The 25635-nt window shown below is 37.4% G+C and overlaps 1 protein-coding gene across 1 annotated transcript in view; it reads left to right on the forward strand.

Moving 5' to 3' along the window:
• The window catches only part of ADGRV1 (adhesion G protein-coupled receptor V1), a 564070-nt gene that overhangs the window by 164133 nt on the left and 374302 nt on the right, over positions 1 to 25635 (forward strand). Inside the window, exons 51-59 of the mRNA XM_073801943.1 lie at positions 5290 to 5512; positions 5845 to 6049; positions 11001 to 11147; positions 13372 to 13627; positions 15302 to 15504; positions 16573 to 16749; positions 17119 to 17301; positions 19432 to 19611; positions 22742 to 22906. Of these exons, the coding sequence (XP_073658044.1) occupies positions 5290 to 5512; positions 5845 to 6049; positions 11001 to 11147; positions 13372 to 13627; positions 15302 to 15504; positions 16573 to 16749; positions 17119 to 17301; positions 19432 to 19611; positions 22742 to 22906 (1739 nt within the window). The remainder of the gene's footprint in view (positions 1 to 5289; positions 5513 to 5844; positions 6050 to 11000; positions 11148 to 13371; positions 13628 to 15301; positions 15505 to 16572; positions 16750 to 17118; positions 17302 to 19431; positions 19612 to 22741; positions 22907 to 25635) is intronic.

Genomic DNA, 25635 nt, shown 5'->3' on the forward strand with positions numbered 1-25635 from the left:
TTTGCATCTGTAATTCAGCCTTTTTCAATAATAGTCATCTGGCCTCTGGAAGATCCCACTGTGCACTCATGAGAGAAGGAGAGTGAAGTAGACAAACAGCATCTTAGTATTATTAGGGAAACAGTTTTGACCTCACAGAACCTCTTGGAGGGTCTCAAGGACTCTTAAAGGTCCTTGGACTCTCTCTGAGCATTACTGAGGTAGAGAAATCCTTGAAGGCATTTCAAAGGCAGGTGATGATCCAAGGCGTGTTTTTCAACTCCACCTAGCTTCAGTGTGTAGAACTGGGTGCAGTTTGCAGTGTGTAGATGCTGGGTGCAGTTTGCAGCTGTCTGGGCAAGAACAATGGAGAAGGCTTTGTGTGTGGTTAGAGGTGAGGGACTGAAATCAGGAGGACATTAGTAAGAGGACATGTTGATGCATGGGGGTAGTTCAATTCACAAAAGTTAAAAATCTACAGAGGGAGTGCTGTTGAGAAGAGTAGAGGATTTCGCACAAATACAGGAATCTATTCTTGGGTTTTTCTCTTAGGTGCCGCACTGCTGCTTTCTCTATCAGGTGTTATATACTTTAGTCACCTTCAGTCATCTCAACTGCTGACCAGGACTCAGAGGTTATTTACCTCATTTTTCATAGTAGATTGTTTATCTCATTGTACTTTGCTTCCATGTGTCCTACTCCCCCCTCCTTAGCCCTGCGTCCTCCCAGATGTTCATGCCACGTGCTCCTCTCGCTCTGGACTCTTACATCATTTTCCAGCCTCCACCCCAGGTTTACTCTGCTGACAGTCCTGTGTCTGTCTCTGCTCTGCTCTGCTCATCCTCTTCTTAAATAACTTTCCTTTACATTGTCAGCCTCTGACAGGCCATATAAACCTGTGATGTTACCCTGTGATTTCCAACTCTGTGACTTTCTTATCATTCACTCAACAATTGATTTACTGAATAAATTATGATCCTTCATCATGTATTTGTTTGGCTTTTGTTTACTTGTCCTTTAATTTTTGTGCCTTTATCATTTTTGCTTTCCTTATACCTTAGGTTTTCAAGTGGACTAACTATATCTACTTGAGTCACTTATTATGATTCAAAATAGTTGCTTAATGAATGTTTTTAAGGATGAAGAGTGCTGCCTGAATGGGCCATTAATTGAAGTCATAGAATTCTCTTTAAAGGCTTAAAAAAATAGAATAGGCACTCTTTCTAAAAGAATTTGTGAAAAATTCTGCCAAAGGCTTGTTCCCTTTATTTCTTTTGTTTCTGTGACTTGAGGATGTAGAAATATGAAAAGATTGTAGGTAATTATTTAGAATGGCTTATTATAGATCCCCTGAAAGCTGAAATTATGCATTAAATAATATTCAAGGACTTTCTTATTTTGAATGTGTCAAATATTTTATTAAATGTATTAGATTAGAGCCATGACTGTGAGGCTTACATATTTATTCTGGTTAATGGCTTGACAGAGATTATTGGGTAGTGACTGAATTCTTTAAATGGCAGAGGAAGAATGAATATGACAGAGACTGCAAAGACATATAAACCTAGCTTCCCCTTCTCCCTTTTCTCCTTCATTATTTAATAGATATTTCTTAGTGCCAGTTATGTGCCCAGCACAGTGGTAGACCCCAAGGAAAAAAGGGTAAGCAAAATCAGGTATAGCCCTTGCCCTGAAGAAGTTTAACATCTAATAGGGAAGAAGGCCATTATATATAATCACACAAGTAAGTTTTTAGGTACAAACAGATAACTACTATGAAAGAATAAAGTACTTGCATAACACGAAATGGAGGGGAGATGAATGACCTGGTCTGAGGGATGCCCAGAAAGCTTTCTTAAGGAAGAAACATTTAATTGTGGACTATAGGATGAGTAGGAGTTAATGAGGCAAAGACTTGAGCATGAGGCAGCCTCTAGGCACAAGGAGCAGCAGGGGTAAAGAGGTGAGAGTGTGGCAAGGGACCAGGAAGAGGCCAGTGTGGCAGTGAGGGGAGAGTGGTCCAGGGTATAACTGAAGATGTAATCAGATAGGCCAGATAGGGACTTAAAGGGCTATGGTCTTTATCCTGTAAGTATTAGGGTGCCTTTTATGAGAACATAATGAGGAGATGGAAAATAGAAGGGTTCAGAGAGAGAAAGAGAGAGGGAGACAGACACAGAGACAGATATTGTGTGTGAGAGTGAGCGAGTGTTTATATGTGTGTGTGTGTGTGTGTGTGTGTTTTAAAAATGGAATGTAGGGCTTCCCTGGTGGCACAGTGGTTGAGAGTCTGCCTGCCAATGCAGGGGACACGGGTTCGTGCCCCGGTCCGGGAAGATCCCACATGCCGCGGAGAGGCTGGGCCTGTGAGCCATGGCCGCTGAGCCTGCGCGTCCGGAGCCTGTGCTCCGCAACGGGAGAGGACACAACAGTGAGAGGCCCGCGTACCGCAAAGAAAAAAAAAAAAAAAAGGAATGTTGACTGCCAATAGGAGAAAAGCTTAGAGGCTGGTAAGAGAAAATGTCTGTAGTCAAGCTGGAGGCTCTTAGCACAATTCAGACTGAAGATCTCGCATGCTGGAGCTTGGAAAGTGGTCGGTGATACAGGTGCAAAATCAGAGAAGTAGATTAATCCAGAAGCTGTCTCTCAAGTAAAATCCTGGGAGTTGATGATAGATTGCATATGGGGGTAGGTAAGAGTGAATATCAAGGATGAGCCCTAATTTCTGCAACTAATGGATGAGTGGTAGTCCCTTAACTATTATGGTGATCACGGGGAGGAAACCAGGCTTTTGGGGGCAGAGATAATGAGTTTTGTTGGGATAATTTGAAATGCCTTTGAGTCTTGATATTTAGATACCAATAAGTGTTATTGGTTGGAGCTTAGAAGAGAAGCCTAGACCACAGCTACACATTTTATACGTACAGAGGGTCATTTTACTACAGACAGAGGTGAAATTGTCTAGAAAGAGACGGTGTAGTATGTATGAGAGAAGGGGGCCTTGAACCAAGTTTTGCTGAATTCCACTTTTTAAAGAGAATATATGATAAAGGAGTCAGGAAAGATGGAAATCTATAGCTAACACATGCTGAATGTTTATTATGTCCAAGGTCCTATTCTAGTCCTTTACTTTATCTCATTTAATCCTCAAAGCTCTGTATGCTGCTGGAAAAATTCACCCCTCCCTCCCTAGTCCCTGAGCACTCTCAGTTTCCTCAAAACGATTACCTTTGGAAATCATGGCCTTTGGAGATTATTTGTATTCATTCATCACTCTCTTCATCCCTGTTTGATCATCCTAAGAAGACCAGGCCCCCTGGGGATAAAGAGACTGTCTTCCCCATGTGGTCTATGCATGCTGTAGACCATATGAGCCCTAACTTCCAGACCAGATGCTCAACTCGCACCTCCCCCAACTCCCCTTCCGTGATGCCCTGTGTATTGTATCTCAAACGTTTGTCAGAATCTTCCCTTCATCTCAGTGCTCTGGAGCTCAGCACTCTCCTGAGGACACCGCTTCTCATGCAGCCCTCTCTGGCTGCTCTGTCTCTTACTGGTTTCTTTTATATTCCCAGATCTCTAAATGTTAGGAATGCTTGCTCTTGCATTTTAGTCATGGAACTTTTCTTTGTCTGCACTCACTTTTTAAATAATATTATCCAGTTTCCTTCCTTTGAGATATTGTTTCTTTTCTTTTCTTTTTTTTTTTTTAAATAGTTGTGCTGTATGGAAGAGAATTCTGTAATCAGTACTAGTTAAAAATCCTGTTCCCCAGAGTAGATAGAGATTTAGGGAGGTTTTTTTTTCCCCTTATAAATTCCCTGTCTCATATTATCTTGAACAAATATGAATGTCTGTTTTCTGAGAAAGTACTCTCTGCATACATATATGTAGATTTGAGCCCCTACAGGTCCTGCTCTGAATGTCTGATTATCTGTTTGCTGCCTTGTCATTCCGATCAGATTGCGAGGAATTGAATAGGGTATATCTCTAAGGGTTAAGATAAATAATCAGTGATGTTCAGAACACTTTAGTTTATGATTTTGGTTAGACTATAGCATCACTTAAACTTGAGAGATGTGATTCGTCTGAGGAATTTGCTCTTTACTGAATGTATATAACTTTATAAAACTTGGTGAAAAATGTTTGATCAGTTTTAAAATGAAAGTTTATTAATAACAATCTTTTTTGATCTTTATTATGTAATATTTACTAAACTGAAATAGTACTTAAATTAATTACCATAAGTAAACATTATCAATAGTTTTTGATATTTAAGAGTAAGGATATGGGATTTTCCATTTCAGCCTATTGGCTAAAATTTTAGAAGAGTCTCATGGTTTCTGGTTCTACATGTTATTTTAATGCCCAGTAAAACTTATTTGATATCTTCAGATTCCAATGTGTGTTTCCAAGTACTGGAATTTGTACGTTTCTCCATGATTTCCTACTTTTCTTCCCAGTTTTAAGTCTGAAGATTGCTTAATGGTATACACAGAGTAGTAAGCCCCCTTCCCCTCCTAATTTCTGCAGATATAAATATATGCATATATAAATATATGCTTTCCTACTAACATTTCAGAAAGCATTGGCAGAATATACTCTAAGATCATAAATTTGTTAATATCCTTTGGACACCTTTAAGAATTTATCAGGTGGAAATAAATAAAATGATGAATGCTGTCTCTAATTAATATTCACAAGTTAAATAGAATACAACAATAAACGTCCAATGTAGGGGAATAATTAAATATATTTAAAAAATCAACTGTAGATTAGTATCTGTATATTAAAATTATAAATCTGAATGCTGTATAGCAAAATATAAAGCTATATATATGTATAAAATGTATACTATAAATATAGCATTAAGCTTTTTAATTAAGATTTTTTGTATTTAGACTGTGTCGATTATGAATTCATATGAATGGTGACTGGAAAGGAAAATATAAAAATGAAACATTTAGTGGTGGGATTATGAGTCTTTTTCACTTTAAAAATATCCTACCATGCTATCCAATAAATAAATATTAAGGTGAATACAAAAGAGTTCAAAATTCATTTCTGTTTTATCATCCAGTGATTTTTTTTTTTTTATCAAGTGGATTGTGGGTACACTGTCAGGCTGACTTGTACCTTCCACAGTATTTAAAAATTATTATTTATATCTAGTTATTTCAGAAATTGAATCATATTTATTTACTGCAGCAATCAAAATGGAACTTTGAGAGGTGGGAGGGTTTTGCTTTGGGGAGCTGGTGAGGTGACATTCACTTTTCATTCTCGCTGCCTTTTCTTTCCTTCCTCTAGTCCACATACTTCTTGTTGGCCAAGCTGTGTCTGCTCTTTACTGCTGGAATTCAGAGCTGAATCAATTCTCTTTTATTCTGGAAGCACCATCTGCTCATGATGCAGCCTCTGTTACAGTAAAGTCCCTTAATTCAAGCAAGCATTTAATTGCTCTTGCGGGACCCATCCACTCACACACATATGAACTGGCCTATGTCTCGAGCCAGTCTGACTTCATTCCTAGGTAGGTTCAACATTTTATGCTGAATGTCTTTGTCTCACCATAATTTTATATGGTACCTAACTTCTGAGTCTTTATCTAGTGATGGAAGCATATACAAAATACAAGAACTATTAATAAGCCAGAAGTTCAGTTATTATCCATATTTCTAATATCTATTCTACCAAGTTAATTAGTGATATATGAACATTTTGGATTAAAATTTTACTTACGAAATGTGATTTCTGCAAACTTTTAATAGTAATCAGTATTATGAGAATTTTATGATTAATCTACCATTTATATGTCTTTAATTTGTTGTAGTTGACTTATTTTATATATACTTCTTATGCTAGTTCAGGTGAATTGATATTTGAACCTGGAGATAAAGAAGCTATAATAGCGGTAAATATCCTTGATGATACAGTTCCAGAGGAAGATGAATACTTCAGAGTTCAGCTTAAAAATCCCAAAGGAGGAGCAGAGATTGGTATTAATGGTTATGTAAAAATAACTATTCTGTCTAATGATGATGCCTATGGAGTGGTTGGATTTGCTCAGGTAAAGATTCCACACTTTGACGTCAAATGATTTATTCATTGTATTTATTTATTAGCTGCTATCAACACTCAGTGAGTGTCTTAAGCCTCTCTTCTCTTCCTTTCCCTGCTTCATTCCGAACTCTGCATTATAAGGTGAATTCTACTGATGATTGAAATTTACAGACTTGCACAATGGACCCTTGAGTCAACTTGTCTTAAACTTTTTTTTGGTACTGATTCCTTTCCTAAGATTGAATTTATAATGTTACCAGTTGGCCTTGGTCCAGGAGTTTGGCTCTGCTCTTATCCTTGTTTCCAGAGGGTAATGGTGAAGCAGATTCCAAATACATACTACACACTGTGTCTTGTCACGCACATCACCTACAAATATATTACTGTCCTTTTACGCCTTTGTTACTTCTGTGTATTAAGAGAAAGAGAGAAAGATGTTTGTAACTGTATGTGCATTGTACACATGGAGATGCTTTCTCCTGAGGAAAGAGAGCTATCCAGTTATTCCAGTTTGACTTCCATACCCAGACTTCATATTCCTTTACCAGTGAGCAAAAGGACAAACCTTCATATTGCATCATTTAGTCCTATTTGCAAAATGTATCACGATTTCTTAGTTAGAGTTACAGCTGCAGGTATCTTGTGTTTTTCTCTGAAATATTCTGCAGATAAGGAAAACTGAACTGAAACTGACTTAAAACACCTAGGGCGTGTCCACAGAGAAGGTGGGCTTGGGGTTGACTGGATACTCTGCTGTGTCACTATGGCTCAGATTCTTTGCATCTGTGTATTTTGCCAGCAAAAAGCTAACCTTTCGCTTTGTTGTTTGAAAGCTGATGCTATCATTAGGGCTACTGCTTTCTTGTTCATGTCCATTTGCAGAGAGAGAGATGCTTTATGTGGCTCTCTGTGTAAGGGAGAAGTTTCCCAAAAGCCTCTTCTTATGTCTCATTGGCTGGAACTGGGTAACAGGCCCACTTACTGAGTCATTTATTCATTCATGTAGCAGGTATTTAATAAATACCTTCCATGTACCAGATGCTGTTTCAGATACTAGAGATATGTTAGAAAATAAAACAGTAAAAATCTCCATCCTCCTGGTCCTTAAATTCTAGTGTGGACAAGGGGAGACAGACAATAAGCAAAGACAAAAGAAACATCTGTACCATAGCTGATGTTAATAAGTGCCATGGAGAAACAGACAGGGAAGGCAGATGGTGAGTGAGGGAGGAGGTGGAGGTTGTGTGCTGGGAAATCAAAAAAATCAGGGAGGGCTGCGCTGAGCAAGTGACATAGGGCAAAGGCCTGGAGGAGATGAGGGAGGGAGTTTTGTGCATATCTTAGGGGAGAACATTCAAGGCAGGGGCACCCATCAGCAAGGACAGAGGCCCGGACGTGAAGCCTTGCTCCTCTGGTGCAGCGAGAAGGCCAGTGTGGCTGAAGCCAGTTACTAGGGGAGATGAAGGGCCAGGGCCCTGTGTCGGGGTCCCCACCAGCACCCACAGTTGTGATGACTTGCTAGGAGGACTCACAGGATCAACATTTAGTCTTTCTCATGTCTCTGATTTATTGGAGTGAAAGGTTACAAAGCACAATCAGCCAAGGGAAAAGGCTCATGGGTGAACTCCAGAGGGAACCAGGTGCCCTCTCCCCCAGTGGAGTCACACAGGACACACTTAAATTCCCCCCAGTGTCAAGTTGACTTGTGATAACGCATGTGAGTGTTGCTGACCAAGGAAGCTTATTAGAGACTCAGCGCTCAAGGTTTTAACTGGGGGCTGATCACATAGGCACCCTGTACCTGGCATAGAACAAAATTCCAGAGTCCCAGAAGGAAACGGACTGTTTAGTATCAACCACATTGTGTGTACAAACAGTTCAGGCACAAGAAGCTGGTTATCAGTTCTGTGGGTGGTGAGAACCCTCCCGATATTCCAGGTTCCCAGACATCAGCCAAGAAGGAACCCCATAGGCCTTTTGAAGTATAGCGGTCAGGCCTGCTACCTTAACTCTTTCCTGCACGGGCCCCTTAGTGTTTTCATGAATTTGGCCTCTGAGGGAAACTGGGAGCTTTTGGAGGATTGGGGTAAAAGAGAAATTTGATCCAACTAGCACTTTTTTTTTTTTTTTTTTTTTTTTTTGTGGTTCGCGGGCCTCTCACTGCTGTGGCCTCTCCCGTTGCGGAGCACAGGCTCTGGACGCGCAGGCTCAGCGGCCATGGCTCACGGGCCCAGCCGCTCCGTGGCATGTGGGATCTTCCCGGATCGGGGCACGAACCCGTGTCCCCTGCATCGACAGGCGGACTCTCAACCACTGCGCCACCAGGGAAGCCCCCAACTTGCACTTTTAAAGGACATTCTCTTCATAGAATTGAGACTAGATTGTAAGTGGGCAAGGACAGAAATAGACTAGGAGGCTATTGCAGTAATTCAGCAGCAAATGATAGAGCTATGGGGAACAGGAATGTGCCTTTCACCAAGACACAACCACTGTAAGAGGAGCAGTTTGCGGGGGATAAGATTGGACTTACTAATACCCTGAGTCAATTCCTTGCAAGGATCGTAGGGTCACCCTGTTACCCGCTCTGTCCCATCTCTGGAGCCAAAGGCAGGTCAGCTTCCTCTGAGGCACCTCTGCCCAATAGAAATATAATATGAGCCCCTGGGTAATTCTGAGTTTTCTAGAAGCCCTATTAAAAAAGTAAAAAGAAACAGATGAAGTCAGTTTTCATATTATATTTCATTTAACCCAATCTATTTGAAATATTATTGTTTCAACATGTAATCAATGTAAAATTACTTATGAAATATTTCACATCCTTTTTTTCCCGTATTTTGTCTTCGAATCCAGTATGCATTTTTACAGTGAAAGACTAGTCACATTTCAAGTGCTCAGTAGCCACATGTGGCCAGGAGCTGCTGTGTAGGACAGAGTAGCTCTAAGATGTGAGCTGCGCGGGTAGGGTTAGAAAGAAAGCAGACAACTTCTTTCCCCACCAGGTATTCACATGACTTGTTTCCTCACTTTGTTTCCTCTCTGCTGAAATGCCATCTTACAGAAAGGCCTTTTCTTGCTGAACATTGTGACTCCCACCATCATTCTTTATTACACCTTAATCTTCCTTATTGGCACTTACAATGGCCTGATTGGTCTATTGCCAGTTTCTTTTTCTACTAGAATTAAAGACTATGAGAGCTGGCATACTGATTTCCTCGCAGCTTTCCCTGAACCAGACAAGTGCCTGGCACTCTGTAGGTGCTTCCTGTGAGCCTGTCATTATGCAGGGGAGGAAACAGAAGACTCACGGGGCCTTCTCAGGATCTCATACAACTATGGAGGGCAGAGCTGGGGCTCCTGGGGCAGAACCCAAATGCTCTGCAGCTCAGCTTCATCTTCTCACCAGAAGCTGTGCTGCAGATGGGGAGTACATTCTGTTCCTCAACTATTTAAGCATAGATCGTGCTTTATGAAGCCTGTTTCACAATTGTTCTAGAGACACGAAGTCACCGTGGCCTGATCCTTGCCAATAGATATAGTATCCTAGGTTTCTTCAATCCGTTCAGGAAAATTCCTCAATACAGGCCTCTCGTGTCTGGACAGCCTGGTTCCAAGATGGGACTTTAGATGTTGAGAATTTCTTGAATATCTTCTGGCTGTATTAATCCTCATTTTACTAATCCTTGTTAACAGATGGCATGAAGCCTGAGAGAGGCTTCTCTTTTTAAAAAGCATTTTCTTTCTTTCTTTTTTTAAAGGCATTGTCTTTTGTGAGCAAATTATATGCATATTTTAAAATCAAAGCATTTTCTGTAGGAATGTGTGATTGCCTTGAGCAAGATTTTACTACTATGTAACATCTGTAGCAATGTGTTAAAATGCTGTGTAAAACGCTATAGGATTGGATATCTACTCAAGTTAGCATTCTAACTGGAAGCTTACATAAGCTTAAATGAAATTTCTTAATTTTATTTAAGAAATTAATAGGGGAGTCTTTTTTTTTAGATTAAGTAAAAGTAAGTAAAAAGACGAGAACAATATTACTGGAAATATTTTAAAAAATCTTTATACTCTGTGTTCTTGCTGTATTGCCTATGGAGAAACAAAAGTTATTGTAAGAAGAGAGTTTTTGGAGTATTAATTTTGAGGAAGCATTCATTAAATGGCTGGCAAGAGAAGTCTACAGGCCTTGGACAAAGAATGTTATAGTCACACAGAGGCAGAAATCAGTTTGGAACAAAGGAAAGAGGCTCAGAAGTATAGGTGAGAAGAAGAGAGTAAGGGTCTAACATGAGGGAAAAGGATCGTTCTGGCAGGAAAAACAGTTGTAAAGACCATGAGCTAAGAATGAAACATCATCCATGGAAACATCACAGCCTATAGAAATGTTTCAGAGGATATGAATTTAAGGATAAGAGACTTTTGTAAATGATCAGAAAGAGCTCACTGCTTCTCATGATGTCATTACATTTGGATGGGTCCTTGGGGACCACATAGACCAAACACTTATTTTACAAACAGGAAACAAAGACCTAGAGGGATTGCCAGAGCTTAACATAGGGGAGGAAGAAGATTTCTCTGTTCTCCTAACTCTCTCTGTGACACTTCTGTTGTATAAGCTATTTACATGCTATGTATACTCCTTTTAAAAATGTGTATGCTTTCTGAGTATAAAAATAATATGTTTATTGAAGAAAATTTGAAAAATATAGAACCTGGAAAAAAATCCTATAAAAATTAACCTTTTCATTTACTTTAACTTAGTCTTTTACTTATTCAGACACGCATGTTTTAAAGTAAAAATCATGGTCATCCTATATTACTGTTTTTTAAATATTGTTTTTAACATAATATGTCATGTTGCTTGGTACTGTGAAGTTTGCAAATGCATAATAGCATGACCTAAAAGTCTGCCTAGATGATTTCAAATAACCCCTTATGACTTCCTGTGTATTTTTCAGAATTCATTATATAAACATGTGGAGGAAATGGAGCAAGATAGCCTAGTAACCTTGAACGTTGAACGCTTAAAAGGAACATATGGTCGTATAACTGTAGCGTGGGAAGCTGACGGAAGTATTAGTGATATATTTCCTACCTCAGGAGTGGTATGTAATTTACAAAATTATAGGAGAGTCACTTTTAAATTATGGTTACTTTTGATGCATGGGACCAAACCCTGTCTTGTGGGTGAAGTGTTTGAGTTTGACCATGTCAGCATTGGATTCCTCCTAATCACCATAGAGAGGGATACAAGTTAAGGTTAGTTTTATTGTTGTGATTCTTCTTTTTTCCCTATAATACCAAAATTATCTGTAAAAACATCATCCCTTTTGAGATTCAGTACACTGGTTGGCCAGATTATGGATGTATTACGCTGTCAGAAAGATAAAAGTAATCCAGCTGGGGCTGGAAATGTGGTTTTGAGATTTGGGTAGAATAGAAGCAGTAAATCGGGAACAAGTCCAGTGAAATAACAGGAAGTATGGAAGAGTAGACCAGAGTTGCTGAGTGATGTAGGTTGAGTTTCCTATAAATAGACTCTGAGATTGAGAGTTGTGGGCCAAAAGTTCATTGGGAAGAGCACGTATAAGGAAGTGAGGAAGGCAATCATGAGCAGAGGGAGAAGTTGATCCACAGACAGTTGTCCCTGAGGTGGAGTTTATGAGGGAGTTTTGGAGCTGAGCTTGTCCTCTGGAGTTGTTTCCAGTTGGGGCGAGGGGATATAATGTTGCATCCTGTTTTAGCTGTCCTTGACCTCTGGTCACTTTTTGGTTGAGGCATAACCTGGGGTGAAGAATATTATGGCAAATTTTATTGCAGTGAATATTTACTTTATTCAAGCTACCAAAACTGCAAGTTGTATCTCTCAGGTTCTGTGTGTTCTGAATTATAATATGCTTCCCCAATTAATATTTCTTATATAAGCATGATTAAAATGATTTCTAATTTAAATACACAATAGTATCTTAGGTATGGACTGTATTTTTTTTTAATTTATGTATTTATTTTTGGCTGTGTTGGGTCTTTGTTGCTGTGCATGGGCTTTCTCTAGTTGTGGCGAGCAGGGGCTACTCTTCGTTGCAGTGTGTGGGCTTCTCATTGTGGTGGCTCCTCTTGTTGCGGAGCATGAGCTCTAGGTGCGTGGGCTTCAGTAGTTGTGGCACACAGGCTCAGTAGTTGTGGCTCACGGGCTCTAGAGCGCAGGCTCAGTAGTTGTGGCACACGGGCTTAGTTGCTCCGCGGCATGTGGGATCTTCCCAGACCAGGGCTCGAACCCGTGTCCCCTGCATTGGCAGGCAGATTCTTAACCACTGCGCCACCAGGGAAGCCCTGGAGTGTATTTTGGAAGAGAATTATTTTATCCAAAGGTCAGTAAGTTCTGTAAAGGGCCAGATAGTAAATATTTTAGACATTGAGGGCTATATGTTCTCTTTCCCAGCTATCAGCTTTGCCCTTGTAGCACAAGGGCAGCGATGTTATCAAATGACCTTTTCTGTTTTCCAATAAAGCTTAATTTATAAAAAATGGATTTGACCAAAGGGCAGTAGTTTTCTGACTCTTGATTTTATTAATAAAGCTCTTGAGTTTATATCCTGAAGTGCCTTCTTTAGGTAGAGAGATGAGTGTCAGCAGAATAGGCCTGTAATGCTAGTTTGAATTGTTGTAAATAGTATGTGTCCCTATTACTAGAGAATAAAGTCTGAAATGGGGAAAAAAGGGAAATGACATTCAAGAAGCAGACAGAAGCCCTATCAGAAAGGACTTCAGATGCTTTTTAGCAAATTTAGGCTTGACTCTTCAGACAGTGGAGACCCAGGAGGAGAGAGAGACTCTGATTTGTATCTCTGCCTATCTTTCTCTCTCTATTTCTATTTTGATTGATTCATTGTTAAATAATACATCTATTCAGAGTTTAGGTGAGGGAAGTGGAAGTAGCACTCCTAGCAAAAGTTTTGTAGAGAAAAATGTTTAAACTATATGCCACCTTCTTTTATGTTTTTAGATTTTTATATATGGTATCCAGGGCTTAAATTTCCAGAAAGAGTATGTACTCAATATTTTATTAAGAAGGTAGGTTTCAGGATAGGACAGTTTGGCTACATGTTTTATTAGCTAAGTTTTAGTAGTGGTTTACTTTTTCTTTTTCCTAACAATCTTCTACTTCTCATGTGAAAGGCATTTGATTGATTTGTAGGATCATATTATGTTGCTTAAATATCTCATTATTTAAGATATGGTCGATATTAAAAGATAATCTAACCTTTTGGTATTCTTACTGCACAGTGATAAGTAGAATATAAATAAAATCTTCTTTCTTTAAAATTTTAGATTTCATTTTCTGAAGGCCAGGCACTGTCTACAATTACTCTGACTGTTCTTGCTGATGACCTACCAGAGTTGTCAGAGATTGTGATTGTAACACTCATCCGTATTATCACAGAAGGGGTTGAGGACCCATCAAAAGGTGCTACTATTGATCAGAAAAGAAGCAAGTCTGTGATAACCACTCTGCCCAATGACTCGCCCTATGGCTCGGTGGGCTGGCATGCTGAGTCTCTCTTCGTCAGAGTAGCAGAGCCTAAAGGTAAATCTTGTTAAATATTTTTCAGGTTCTAGTAAGTTTTATTGGATGACTTAATTCTAATATTTACTAGGGATGTAATTTTCTTTTTTTACATGATATTTTTCAGTTTGACAGGTCATACTCAATCCTTTTTTACTTCTTGTTTGTTTCTATTAAATTTTCTGATCCTGTCGTTACACAGTGATATGGCTATATGAAATACTTTTACTTTTTTTTCTTTTTTGCGGTACGCGGGCCTCTCACTGTTGTGGCCTCTCCCGTTGCGGAGCACAGGCTCTGGACGCGCAGGCTCAGCGGCCATGGCTCATGGGCCCAACCGCTCCGTGGCATGTGGGATCTTCCCGGACCAGGGCTCGAACCCGTGTCCCCTGCATTGGCAGGCGGACTCACAACCACTGCGCCACCAGGGAAGCCGTACTTTTACTTTTTGAGACATTACTGTCATAATAGAAATAATAATATTTTAGTAAATCATTATAGTAGAAGTGTTTGGGTTTTATTTTACTTTCTCTTTTTCATTTTTGATATATCTGTTCTCTTTCCTCACTCAGATTTCTCCGCTATAGATTTTCAATAGTTATAGAAAACAATGAGCAGCACAGAGAAATGCATGTGGTACTCGAGGTGTTAATTATTAAACCCAAAGCAGTAATTAGAATAATATTTTTTCTGTGAAGCATAAGTGATCAGTGCCTCTTTTCCTGTTTCCTTTGAGCTTAGTGTTGACATCTTTGTCTAAATGACTATTCTTATCAACTGTAGAATAAATAGATTTTTATAGATAAAGGTCATTTGACTTATTTGAATAAAAGGTTATATATAATATATATGTATTAAGAATATGTGAAGGCTCTAAAATTTTCAGATAGGAACATGGACATCTTTCAAGGACCTTTTATTTAAATAGTTGATGGAAAAAAATGACGTGTAATTATGCATCTAGGTCTTTATATATCTGTACATATCGGAATAGAAAGAGTAATCTTAAAATAAAATGATCTGTTCATTTATCCATTCAACAGTCATTTTTGAAGCACCTAGTAAGTACCAGAAATTGTGCTATGTGTTCTGGAAACAAAGACACGGTATTTCGTCATTAGAAATTCACAGACTGGTAGGGAAATTGACAAGCATTTTTTTCATTTATATAGCAAACTAAATTTTAAAAATCTAAGATACGAAATAAAAAATATGTGCTGGGAAATACTTTGAGCTTTGTGATAGCCACCTTTACTGTAAGAACGAAATTGCTCTTCTTCTAATGATTAGTTATTAAATGATGACTCTGTGTGCTTAATTTTTCATTTTCAAAGAATCTTCCTGGCATTTGTAATTAGCCCCTCTGCTCAACCAGCAGGTATGCACTTTCCTAAGATTTTCAGCAGTTTCTGTTAAAGTGTATGACATGTGCAACATAGGAGAGTGAATTAGAGTACCAGAAGTGGGGGTTTAGAACTGGGATATAATGCTAACAGCGTGTGGTGATTCTCACCACAACTTTGGAGACAAGGGATAAAACACTAAATACTCCTTGGGAGTATACATTGTCTTTGTTTTACCTCTCTTTTTTACCTGTCTGAAAGGGGTAGTGCAGAACATTCTATCCTAAGTGCTTGGAATAGCATCAACAGCAAGTAGAAAAGCTTACTTACTTAAGGCATGTCTGTCTCACAGAGAACATCACCACTCTTCAGTTACAAATTGTTCGAAATAAAGGACTACTTGGAGACATAGCCATTCAGTTGGTAGCTAAACCCAATTTCTTACTGCACGTCAGTAATCAAGCCACTGAGAATGAAGATTATGTGCTACAAGAACCAATGATCATAATGAAAGAAAACATAAAAGAAACTTATGTCAAAGTTGCCATTTTGCCGGTGAGTCTAAGGCTGCAATGAATGTGATGTAAAATAAAGGAAAATACTCTTGAAGGTAAAATTTTTAAAAAGGGTGCCTTTTAAATATAAAGATACAAGTACTCTAATGCTCCCACCCACCCTAATATTTAATAATGAATGACTATTTAATAACTGAAAGATAAAATAACAAGTGTATTAATTGTTTATATTTATTTGTGAACTGGAATATTGTTTGAATGAACTTTGAAGCATTGAATCTGGATTGATTATGTGTCTGGTTGGATCCTCTATTCTGTTGCTTTGTTAGTTGTTTTCAACTAATGATTGAATGAATAAAATACCCAAGTCAATCTGGTTATTTTTATTATTGCTTTTACAGGACAGTGTTTTCATTCCATGATACAATCACTTGAATTAAGATTAGTCTTCAGATGGGGTTTAGATCTGGTGTTAGTGCTCTCACTCTCTTTCTCTCCTTCGTCTAAAGAGAATGTGTATATACGTCTGTAGTGATGCCCAGGAAACTGAAATTTGTTAATAGTATTATCACTAATATATAATTAAATATTGTATTTATATATTATAGTCCTACATATATTAATTATTATCATTCTTTTGAAATTTTTTATTACCTATTGAAAAATAAGGTAACAATTTTTAAAAAGTTAATTAAAATATAGGATTATAATTAGATTTACAAGTCCAGAGCTTTCACTTTTTAAGATGTATGTAGCATTTACCAGTTTCTCCTAAATTGAGGGGATGTTATATATGTAAAACATATTCAGTAGGATGTGGTCAAAATTGTGGGATAGATACTTTTAAAGAATTATTTTACTTGCTCATGAGTATGTGGCTTCCATTGAAACATCACCAATAAGCTTGAATATCCCCTAAGATTCTGAAGTTGTCAGTGGGGATGTACTAAAATATAAAAAGGAATCTTTTTTTATATGTGTGGTAGAGCTGCCCGTGCCTGTGGACAGTCGTTCTTTACTGAAAAATATTGTATTTCCAATGCAAATCAAATATATTAAAAAAAATAAAACACCATCTCTCTCCCCTCCCCCTGTTCCTTACCCCCAGGATGATGCCCCTGAGCTGGAGGAAGGGTTTATTGTCAACATCACTGAGGTGTACCTGGTGAACTCTGACTTCTCTGCAGGACAGCCAAGTGTGCGGAGGCCTGGGATGGAAATAGTTGAGATAATGATTGAAGAAAATGATGATCCCAGAGGAATTTTTAATTTTCATGTTACCAGAGTGAGAGGAACTTTCACACATTTATAGTAATAACAAAAGCTTGTATCTGCTGATTTGGCCAGTATCATATATTTTCTGAAAAATAATTGACTTTTCTTGTAGGTATTAATAAATACCCATCTTGAAGTTTTTCTTATAGACTAATTCTTAGTTCTCTTTGAGCTAGAACAAAGGATTAAGCAAGTTTATTTACATTACATTTAAATGTAAGAGTTCTGAAGACCGAATATGCATACTTATAGTCAACTATTGATTTCTACTTTGAAGAGTGAAGTATAAGAACTAATAGTAGAAATAATAAGTTTAGAAAGTGATGACTTACATGAGTTACTTTTGTCTTGCATTTTAACTTATATTCTTTATTTAAAGGATGTTGGTGGAGTTATTACTGCCTATGAGGTACCTCCACCCCTGAACATTCTTCAAGTTGCTGTAGTCCGGCTGGCTGGAAGCTTTGGGGCAGTAACTGTTTATTGGAAAGCAACACTGGACAGTGCTGGCCTGGAAGACTTTAAGCCATCTCACGGGATTCTTGAATTTGCAGATAGACAAGTATGCTAGTTACAGACATATTAACATTTTTTGGTTGTACTTGAAACATTTTATAGGCATCCACCAAATGAATGTGCAGCAGTGATTGCTGAATGTATTAAATTCTAAATTTCCATGTCAAGCCAACAGAGGTATCGTTAGTTAATGTATAATTTTTTAATGGACATGGGAAGAGAATATAAATAGGCAAGAATCTTACCCTCTCTGAAATTCCCCACCTTACTCTATTTTAAATAGAAGTTATAAAATGATAATAACTGGCTTGGAAGTGCCTAAGAATGTATAAAATACTGCCTGATGAACTAGACTATTCCTATGAACTTTAGGTTCTTATATTCTATTTGTTTCTTAATGATTATAAATATAATTTTTTTTTAGGATTTGCAGTAGAAGTGTATGCATTTATTACTAAAGACATTTATTATTATGTACATTTATTATTACCCAAAGATTTTTTTACAATTAAAAAACACTAAAATGATAGAAAAGGAACAAAGTAGTTAAAACTGGAAAAAATTGAAAAACAGTATTCTAGATTTGGGCCAACCAATCTTAAAAATTACAAAATATTCTTTAAGAATTGTAAGCTTGTGAACTGGGCATTTTGCAATATGTAAGAATTTTTGATAAATTTTTAAATCAGTAAGTGGAAAAAGCATGTGAACAACCATGAAAATGTTAGTAACTTCAAATAGCAGTATCTGTTTACATGCAGTCTGATTTTGCCTGCACAGATTTGCACAGTGTGCATCAACTTATTAGTTGCCGTTAGGGGGATAGTAAATACTGCTAAAAGATAAGCATACAGATCTAGATTTTCCTACACATAAAGGTCTATTGTTAATATTTGAAATCATGAGATTTTAACAAATTTAAGACTTTAAAACATTTCCTACTAAAAGGAGGGGAAATGCAGATTTTCATGTTAAAAGTAGAAACAAATAAATTGATTTTTCATTGAAGTAACCTTCCAACTTTATATTATCAGGACTTTATTCTTTTCATGAAGTTAAAGTCCCATCACTTAGCAGCACCCTTAGGATCATCATCATTCTTAAATTTAACATCCTGTAGGGAAAGTATTCTGTGTTCTACAGTACTGATTTGAGGTGCAGACATTTTGACAAGCTTATATTTTAGCATTTGATTTTGTTCAGGTTTCTCTTTCTCTGAATGTGACGTCCAGATTTCTCACTTTTCTCTGTTACTATATTAAAGGTGGATTTAGATAGGAAAACTTTTTTTTTTGATAAATGTCTGTGTCATTTCCCTTTGGGATATAGAAAATATTTTAAATATGGACATACAGCTGGGCTATTTTTATGACTAATAGTGAAATCACAAGCTGGACCAAAGTTTTACTCATTTATAAGTTATAAAAACTTGTAACATAGATCCAGACAGATGAATGAACTCCTGATCACAGAGTTCTAAAAACATGAAATTTGGGTTTTCTTCCTGCCTTTTCCCCTACATTATAAGAACAGTAATTTGAAACCGAAGGGATTTATTCTAGTTACAGAAGACAGTAATAATTTATATGGTACCATTTTATATCAGGTCGTATTAATGCTAAGTATACTAAAATTTATGTTTGTGCAATGGTAATTAGAGCCTGCATGACATTTTAAATATTTTTCTTCAAGAATAAGCCTTCATTGTTTTTTTGAATCTATAAATTATCCTATATTTTATTACATATATAATTTCCTCTATCTTGGAAACAATAGACTGAAAAGTTTTGACTTTGAAATACTATAAATATGTGACTTTTTTTTTTTTTAATTTTTAAATTTTTATAGAAAAGTTTTGGCCACACTGCACGGCTTCTGGGATCTTGGTCCCCTGACCAAGGATTGAACCCAGGCCCTCAGCAGTGAGAGCACAGAGTCCTAACCACTGGTCTGCCAGGGAATTCCCTGACTTTTAAATAGTATTATGAACACCATAATAAAAAAGCAGGCAAAAATTCCTGCTTTTTTCTTTGGTACTATGTTTCTAAGTTTCAACTAAAAGGTTAAAATATATGCGATCAAAAACTGCTATTACATTTTACCCTCTCTGCCTCTCTCCCTCCCTTTTTCCTTCTCTCCCTCCCTCTTTTCCTTCTTTCCTTCTTTTCTTTTATAGGTTATCGCAGTGATAGAAATCACCATAATTGATGATGCTGAATTTGAACTCATGGAGATATTCAATATTTCCTTAATCAGGGTGGCTGGAGGTGGCAGACTTGGAGAAGATGTTGTGGTAACTGTTGTTATTCCACAGAATGATTCTCCATTTGGAGTGTTTGGATTTGAAGAAAAGACTGTAAGTGAAATATATCAGGAAGGGGGGGGTGCCTTCCCCTAAACTAATTTTTCATGTAATTTATAGTAGAAAGGTCTTTTTCTTTTTTTAAAAAAAAAAACAACTCTGCATTACTCTTTACTTACAGTTCTTTTCTCAAGGCTCTTTTGAGTTGGCTATTGAATTAGGGGCCAATCTGCTAACCTGTGCACACAGTTTTTTAATAGTGAGAGCTCTTAACATCAGGCAGTTACAAAGGGGTGTAATAGACTATGAGGTACTTTTTGTCTATACATTCTGTTCTGTACCGGCTCTGCTACCAGACTGCCATCCTGGTTACAAGGCAGGATTCTGTCATGCTCCAGTTTTACACCCCAGGAATGGATTTAGCTGAGGAGGGATTTATATTCCCCACCTTTCAGGCCCTCTATCTTGATTTATACTGAACAAAACACTACAGTCGCCCCAGCTCCTGTGTTTCTATGTATTTCTTCTCTCTCTCCCCTCTTACTTCTCATGGGCTGCCTACTTCTAAGACCTGCAAGAGTGAGCCTAAATATTATTATTAATATTCTCTCCCCTGAGAGAGAAAAAAAAGCTTTGGCTAGTACAAAATTATCTCTCTACCTTAACTATACAATGAGGTGCTATAAACTATATCATAATTATTATGACATAATGATTATATCATCATCATTATGACTTTACCTTTCAAAGGAAATTTCAAGATGAAATAATCATACAAATATTTAGATAATTTCGATAGACACAGCAACTTTTCTGGCTTCTTTGTCACCATTCCCTTTATTTAATCACTTATAGGTAATCAGTAATTCACCATAGATCATTTTAAATAATAGCAAATTGTCTAATGCCTATTGTCTTTACTGTTCAGTGGATGCAAGGCTAGACCTGCAACTTGCATATCAGGGCTGGGCTTCCTAGATGCTCCAAAATTTAGATAAACCCTAATAATTGCCTAATTATTTGATCATTGAAATTTCAACTTCATAAGAAAATGGAAACTATAAAAGGAACAGAACCCTTCTACTGCTGTAGCCTATTTGAGACTCTTTTTCTTCCTTGAGAAAGGAATGAGCAGAAATAAATGTAAAGAGTGGTAGATTCACAAAAGAGTAGCTGTGAATGTTTTCTAGGCAACCTAAAAAGTCTGGAAAATACAAAATGTATAAAGAAAAGTGTAAAAGTACCCATAATATTATTGTTCTAAGATAGATATCGTTAGTATTTTGTCATATTTCCATCCAGGCCTTCTTTGCATATATGCAGAGAAATATTTTAATATATACGAGTATGTAATTTATTTTTATAAAATGTATTAAATGTACTAAAAATGTATTCTCTGTTACCTTCTGAGGTTAGATAAAAGGTTCAGGGTTTAAGTAGTCCAACCTCCAACTGATGAAATGTTATAATAATGTTTTTGCTTTTAACTTTGTCACACTTTTGGACTTAGCCATTGGATGGTATATTTACAGGTTTCTCTCACCTTTTGAGAAAATGAAGGAGTTATGCTACTATCCATAAATAATTTCTGTTTATTCATTTTATCTTAACTGCTGTCGTAAACCTTACTGCAATAACTTTAGTGCATCCTTGATCTGGGAACTACTGTCTTATTGTAATAGCCTCAGATTTCCAACTTGTCTTATAGTCTAAAAGTAAGATTTAAGGTACCCAAACCCTTGTTGTGAGGAGTGAGTTGATACATGTAAAGCACATATAATTGGGCTTTACCCTCAATAGGTGTCAATTGCTGTTTTAATTGTTGATAGTATTAGTAGTAGCTTGTGGCTCAACCCTTTGTGGCTACTTTCCTTGTATCCTATCTTTCTTATAGCCGATAGCTCTTGATAACTTGGAGTTTATCTTTTAACCTGTATCTAAGATACACAATATTGTGCACATAGTGAACATTCTGGTAGCATTATTTGGTGAGACAGATTATATTCAGAACTGAAGAACACTGAGAAAGGATTATTGGTATTAATCTGTCAAAATTAATAAGCTTCTCACAGGGAAATGTGCTGAGTATACCAAATCACTGGGAATCGCAGAGACTCCTGGAAATATGCTTGTGAAACTGAAACTAGAATATTATTATCTATGGAAACGAAAAGGACTTATATACGCAGTTTGTTTATAATGGATTTTTTTTCTTTCTCACTTTGCTTTTTTCTTACTTGATATTTCTGGTGTCTGAGGAGTGCTTTGAACAGCACTGCGTGTGGAGTCAAACATCTGAACTAAATCTCAGGCTCCTTTTCTCCAAATACATGTATATTTGTGCTCCTCAGCTTTCTTAGAGTTTTTGTGAGGCTTAAATAAGATAAAGTATGTGCAAGAACTGACACATAATAGAAGCTCAACAAATATCGGTTGGCTCCAAATCCCTACTCTTGGCACCAATGCAAAAATCTCATGAAATAAAAACCCAACGAGAGTGAATTATACACTCGTTAAGTGTCTTTCTTGAAAATGGAAAGCATTGTGTTATATTTTTGTATTTACATAACAAGTGCATAGTATAGGCTCAGTTTGGACTTTGCTTCACAGAGTCAATTTGTGTAATTCATATTAGGTCTGTATTATGTGGGGAGCCTGACTGCCGTAAAAGAACCCCCAAATCTCAGTTTCTTAATCTAATAAGAGTTTATTTCTTCTTTATGCAAAAGTCCTACATCACTGTTCCTAGTTGGGGTCTTATGGACACCTCTTCTCCAACTGGCATCTCAGGCACCAGAGTCTCTCCATCTGTGACTCTGTCCTCCTCTAGTCATCCAGCAAATGGAGAAAGAGGGAATGTGGAAGATTGTGTGAAGTTGATGGCCAGACAATGATTAGCATACTTCACTTCTGCCTGAATTATTTTGGCCAGAATTCAGTAACAAGCTCCACCTAATTGAAGAAGGGGCTAGGAAATGCCAAGTAGCTGAGTGTCTAGGGCAAAAAGGGAATGGGATTTGGTGAAACATTTTTTTTCTGCCACATGATTGTAACATGCTGTGATTAGAGTTCTAAATTCAAAAATTGCCGTCATTGAGAAGAGAAATGAGATTCTGTTTGTTCTTCCTGCTGCTTTTCACTCTTTTTTTTTTTTTTTAACCTTACTGGATTTTCTTTTTTTCAGGTAATGGTTGATGAATCCCTTTTGTCTGATGACCCTGATTCATATGTGACATTGACAGTTGTCCGGTCCCCAGGAGGAAAAGGAGCCATCCGACTTCAGTGGACCATAGATGAGATGGCTAAAGACGACCTCAGTCCTTTGAATGGGACACTTCATTTTGATGAGGTATGATCGTCATCAGGACTCCTGTAGTTTTTCTCTAATTTGTCTTTGTTTGATTTTCTGAATTTTTTGAAATCATATGCACCGTGGAGAAAAATCACACACACACACACACACACACCACACACACACACACACACCCCACCCCAAGATGTCTGAAATTTATTTCAGGCACTACCTACATCCCACCCTTAAAACTGCTCTTTTCTTGACATATCCTCCCCTGATTGAGGGCAAAACCAGTCAACTGAGCCGGACATGTGGGTGTCATCCCCATCTCTACCCATTCTGTAACTCTTGCATATATTTGACAGCTGAGTTTAGTCACTTTTCCCTTTTAAATACCCTTTCTGTTCTCATACTCTGTCATGGCTGTGACAATCCGAGCCTCCACCATCTTTCCTTGGATGGTCTTTTAACTGATATTCCCACTCCATGTCTTTTCCCTTTTCTGTCCAGTATCCGTGCCACTGAGTAGGGTTATTTTTCTATAAGGAAGATCTCGTTATGCCACCTCCTACTTAAAATGATCCAGTGGCAGCGTCTTACCCACAGAACTTCAGGCTCTGAAATGTGGAACACAGAGCCTCTCGGAGGGAATACAGGCTGTACCTTCCCCCCAGTTAATCTGAGCACAGAGTTTCACTGTGAATGCAGTGTAACCAGAACCAAGGAGCATTTATCTATCAAACTCTGAACTCTTTTTTTCCTGGAAGGAGGAATGGAGAGGTGGAAGAGAATTGACAGGCTGATTCTTAAATCCATATGGAAATGCAAAAGACCAAGAATAGTTTCAGAAACTCACAAAGAAGAATGGAGGGTGCCCCTTCCTAACTAAACTTAAGATAATATGTAGCACAGGTAAATGTGACAGTATGATATTGGCTCTGGGATAGACAAATAGACCAAAGAGAAGAAACTGGAGAGTCCAGATTTATCAATCTTTTATGGTTTTTGCTTTCATGTTTTCATAAATCTTTCCTAAATTAGTAAAAACGAAAGCAAAAGGAAATTAGTTAAAAACCAGAAAACATGATGAATAAGTTTTTTTAAAAGCAACAAAAAATAACTTCACAAAATAAGAACAAGCAAGAAAGAACCATTAAAAGAGAAAGTATAAAATTTTAAGAGATTACTTTGTACATATCTAGACAAATGAATGTAAATATCTATATGAAATTGACTCTAATAGGTAAATAGTAGATATAGAAAGTCTAAGCAGATGAATTTCTGTAAACGAAATAGAATTTAAAAAATTAAATAGGAGACTGGAAGGTCCCCAAGGTGGTTTTCTAAAAGAAATTTGGCCAAACATGTAAAGGTAAGATGATCCCAATGAAACATGGTCAATCTATTTTTTTTTGAGTCTATTGACCTTTTATCAGAGCTTTCAACACCAAACAACACAAAAGCAAATACTTTTTTTGCATTCAGTTTTCTAATAGGTGATGAATAAATTAATCGGTGATGCCCTCTGGCAATCCATTTGCCACTTAGACATTCTGCCACCATTTTTGAGGTGTTGGTTACTCTAATAGAATTAAAGATCTCAAGCCAGATGGCACAGATATTTCATCCACTCATTTCTTAGGTTCTGATATGCAGTGCCTCAAGAAACATTTCGGTTGCATGCCCTAAACCTCTATAAACTTCTCATTTGTCATGAGAAGAATTTAGAAATTACTTTGAAATTTCTGTAAAGATTTTCCATAGTAATAATGAGCAGTCATTTCCCAGTTACTAGATCTACTTCCCAGATGATTAGAAAGATTTTCTGATGTTGAGCAGGATATCTGTACCAAAATGGCAAATAGTCTGATCTTTTACCCCAGGGAATAAGGCCATCCTTGTTCAGAGTACTGTATCAGGAGGGGTGAGTTTATGGGTCACCCTGGACTTGACCCTCTCCGTCTTGTTCTTTGCTCACCAACCTGGTGCGTTCCATGTACCTCTGCATAATAGCTTTACTGTTCTTGTATACTCAGCTACTGACATACCTACGTCTCCATTCTAACAAATGGCTTTGTACCTAAGCATATAGTTCAGAGCCGCTAATTGACAATGTGCAGAGAGTAAAAGGGATGGGAGTGATTAATTGCATGCCAGGAATTATAGATTTTCCATGAGTGCATTTAATAAGGTCTGAGGCAGGAAGTATACATTTTCCTAGCAGCTCTTATAAAATTTTTAAGAAGTACAGTTACTGTAAAATATAAAAAAAGGACTCTTATGAAGAGAGGACAGCTTGAGTGAAGAGATTAGAATAATGCTTTTAATAATAAAAATCTCAAAGAAGAGATGCGATTGCGGAACTAAGATGTACATAAGAAGCAATAAACAGCAGAATTCAAACTATAGAAAATTAATCAGTGATGCATAGGACAAATTTGAGGGTTTTTTATCAGTATACGGAGGAGGCGGTGAAGATAAAAGTGATTTCTGTCACGGTTATGTCTCGAAGTATTAAGCTGGTTGTCTTCTATATATTTGCTTTTCCTTATTCTTTCTCTTCCAGCCTAGACTGAAAACTTAGCCCATGTTCCAAGAAATTACTGAGCTAAGTTTAAGCCAAGAGAGGGAAGGAATAATAGTGAAAATGCTTGAGATCAACACCTATGGAAGGAATGGGAAGGAAGCAGGAGTGGGTAGAGGGCAAGGAGTAAAAATGGGTAGTAGAAAGATAACCTTTATAAGTATTAAACCTATGACGTTCATCTATTTACATCATGCTA

This window comes from Tursiops truncatus, chromosome 3 (assembly GCF_011762595.2).
Source record: "Tursiops truncatus isolate mTurTru1 chromosome 3, mTurTru1.mat.Y, whole genome shotgun sequence".
In the NCBI taxonomy this organism is placed as follows: Eukaryota; Metazoa; Chordata; class Mammalia; order Artiodactyla; family Delphinidae; genus Tursiops; species Tursiops truncatus.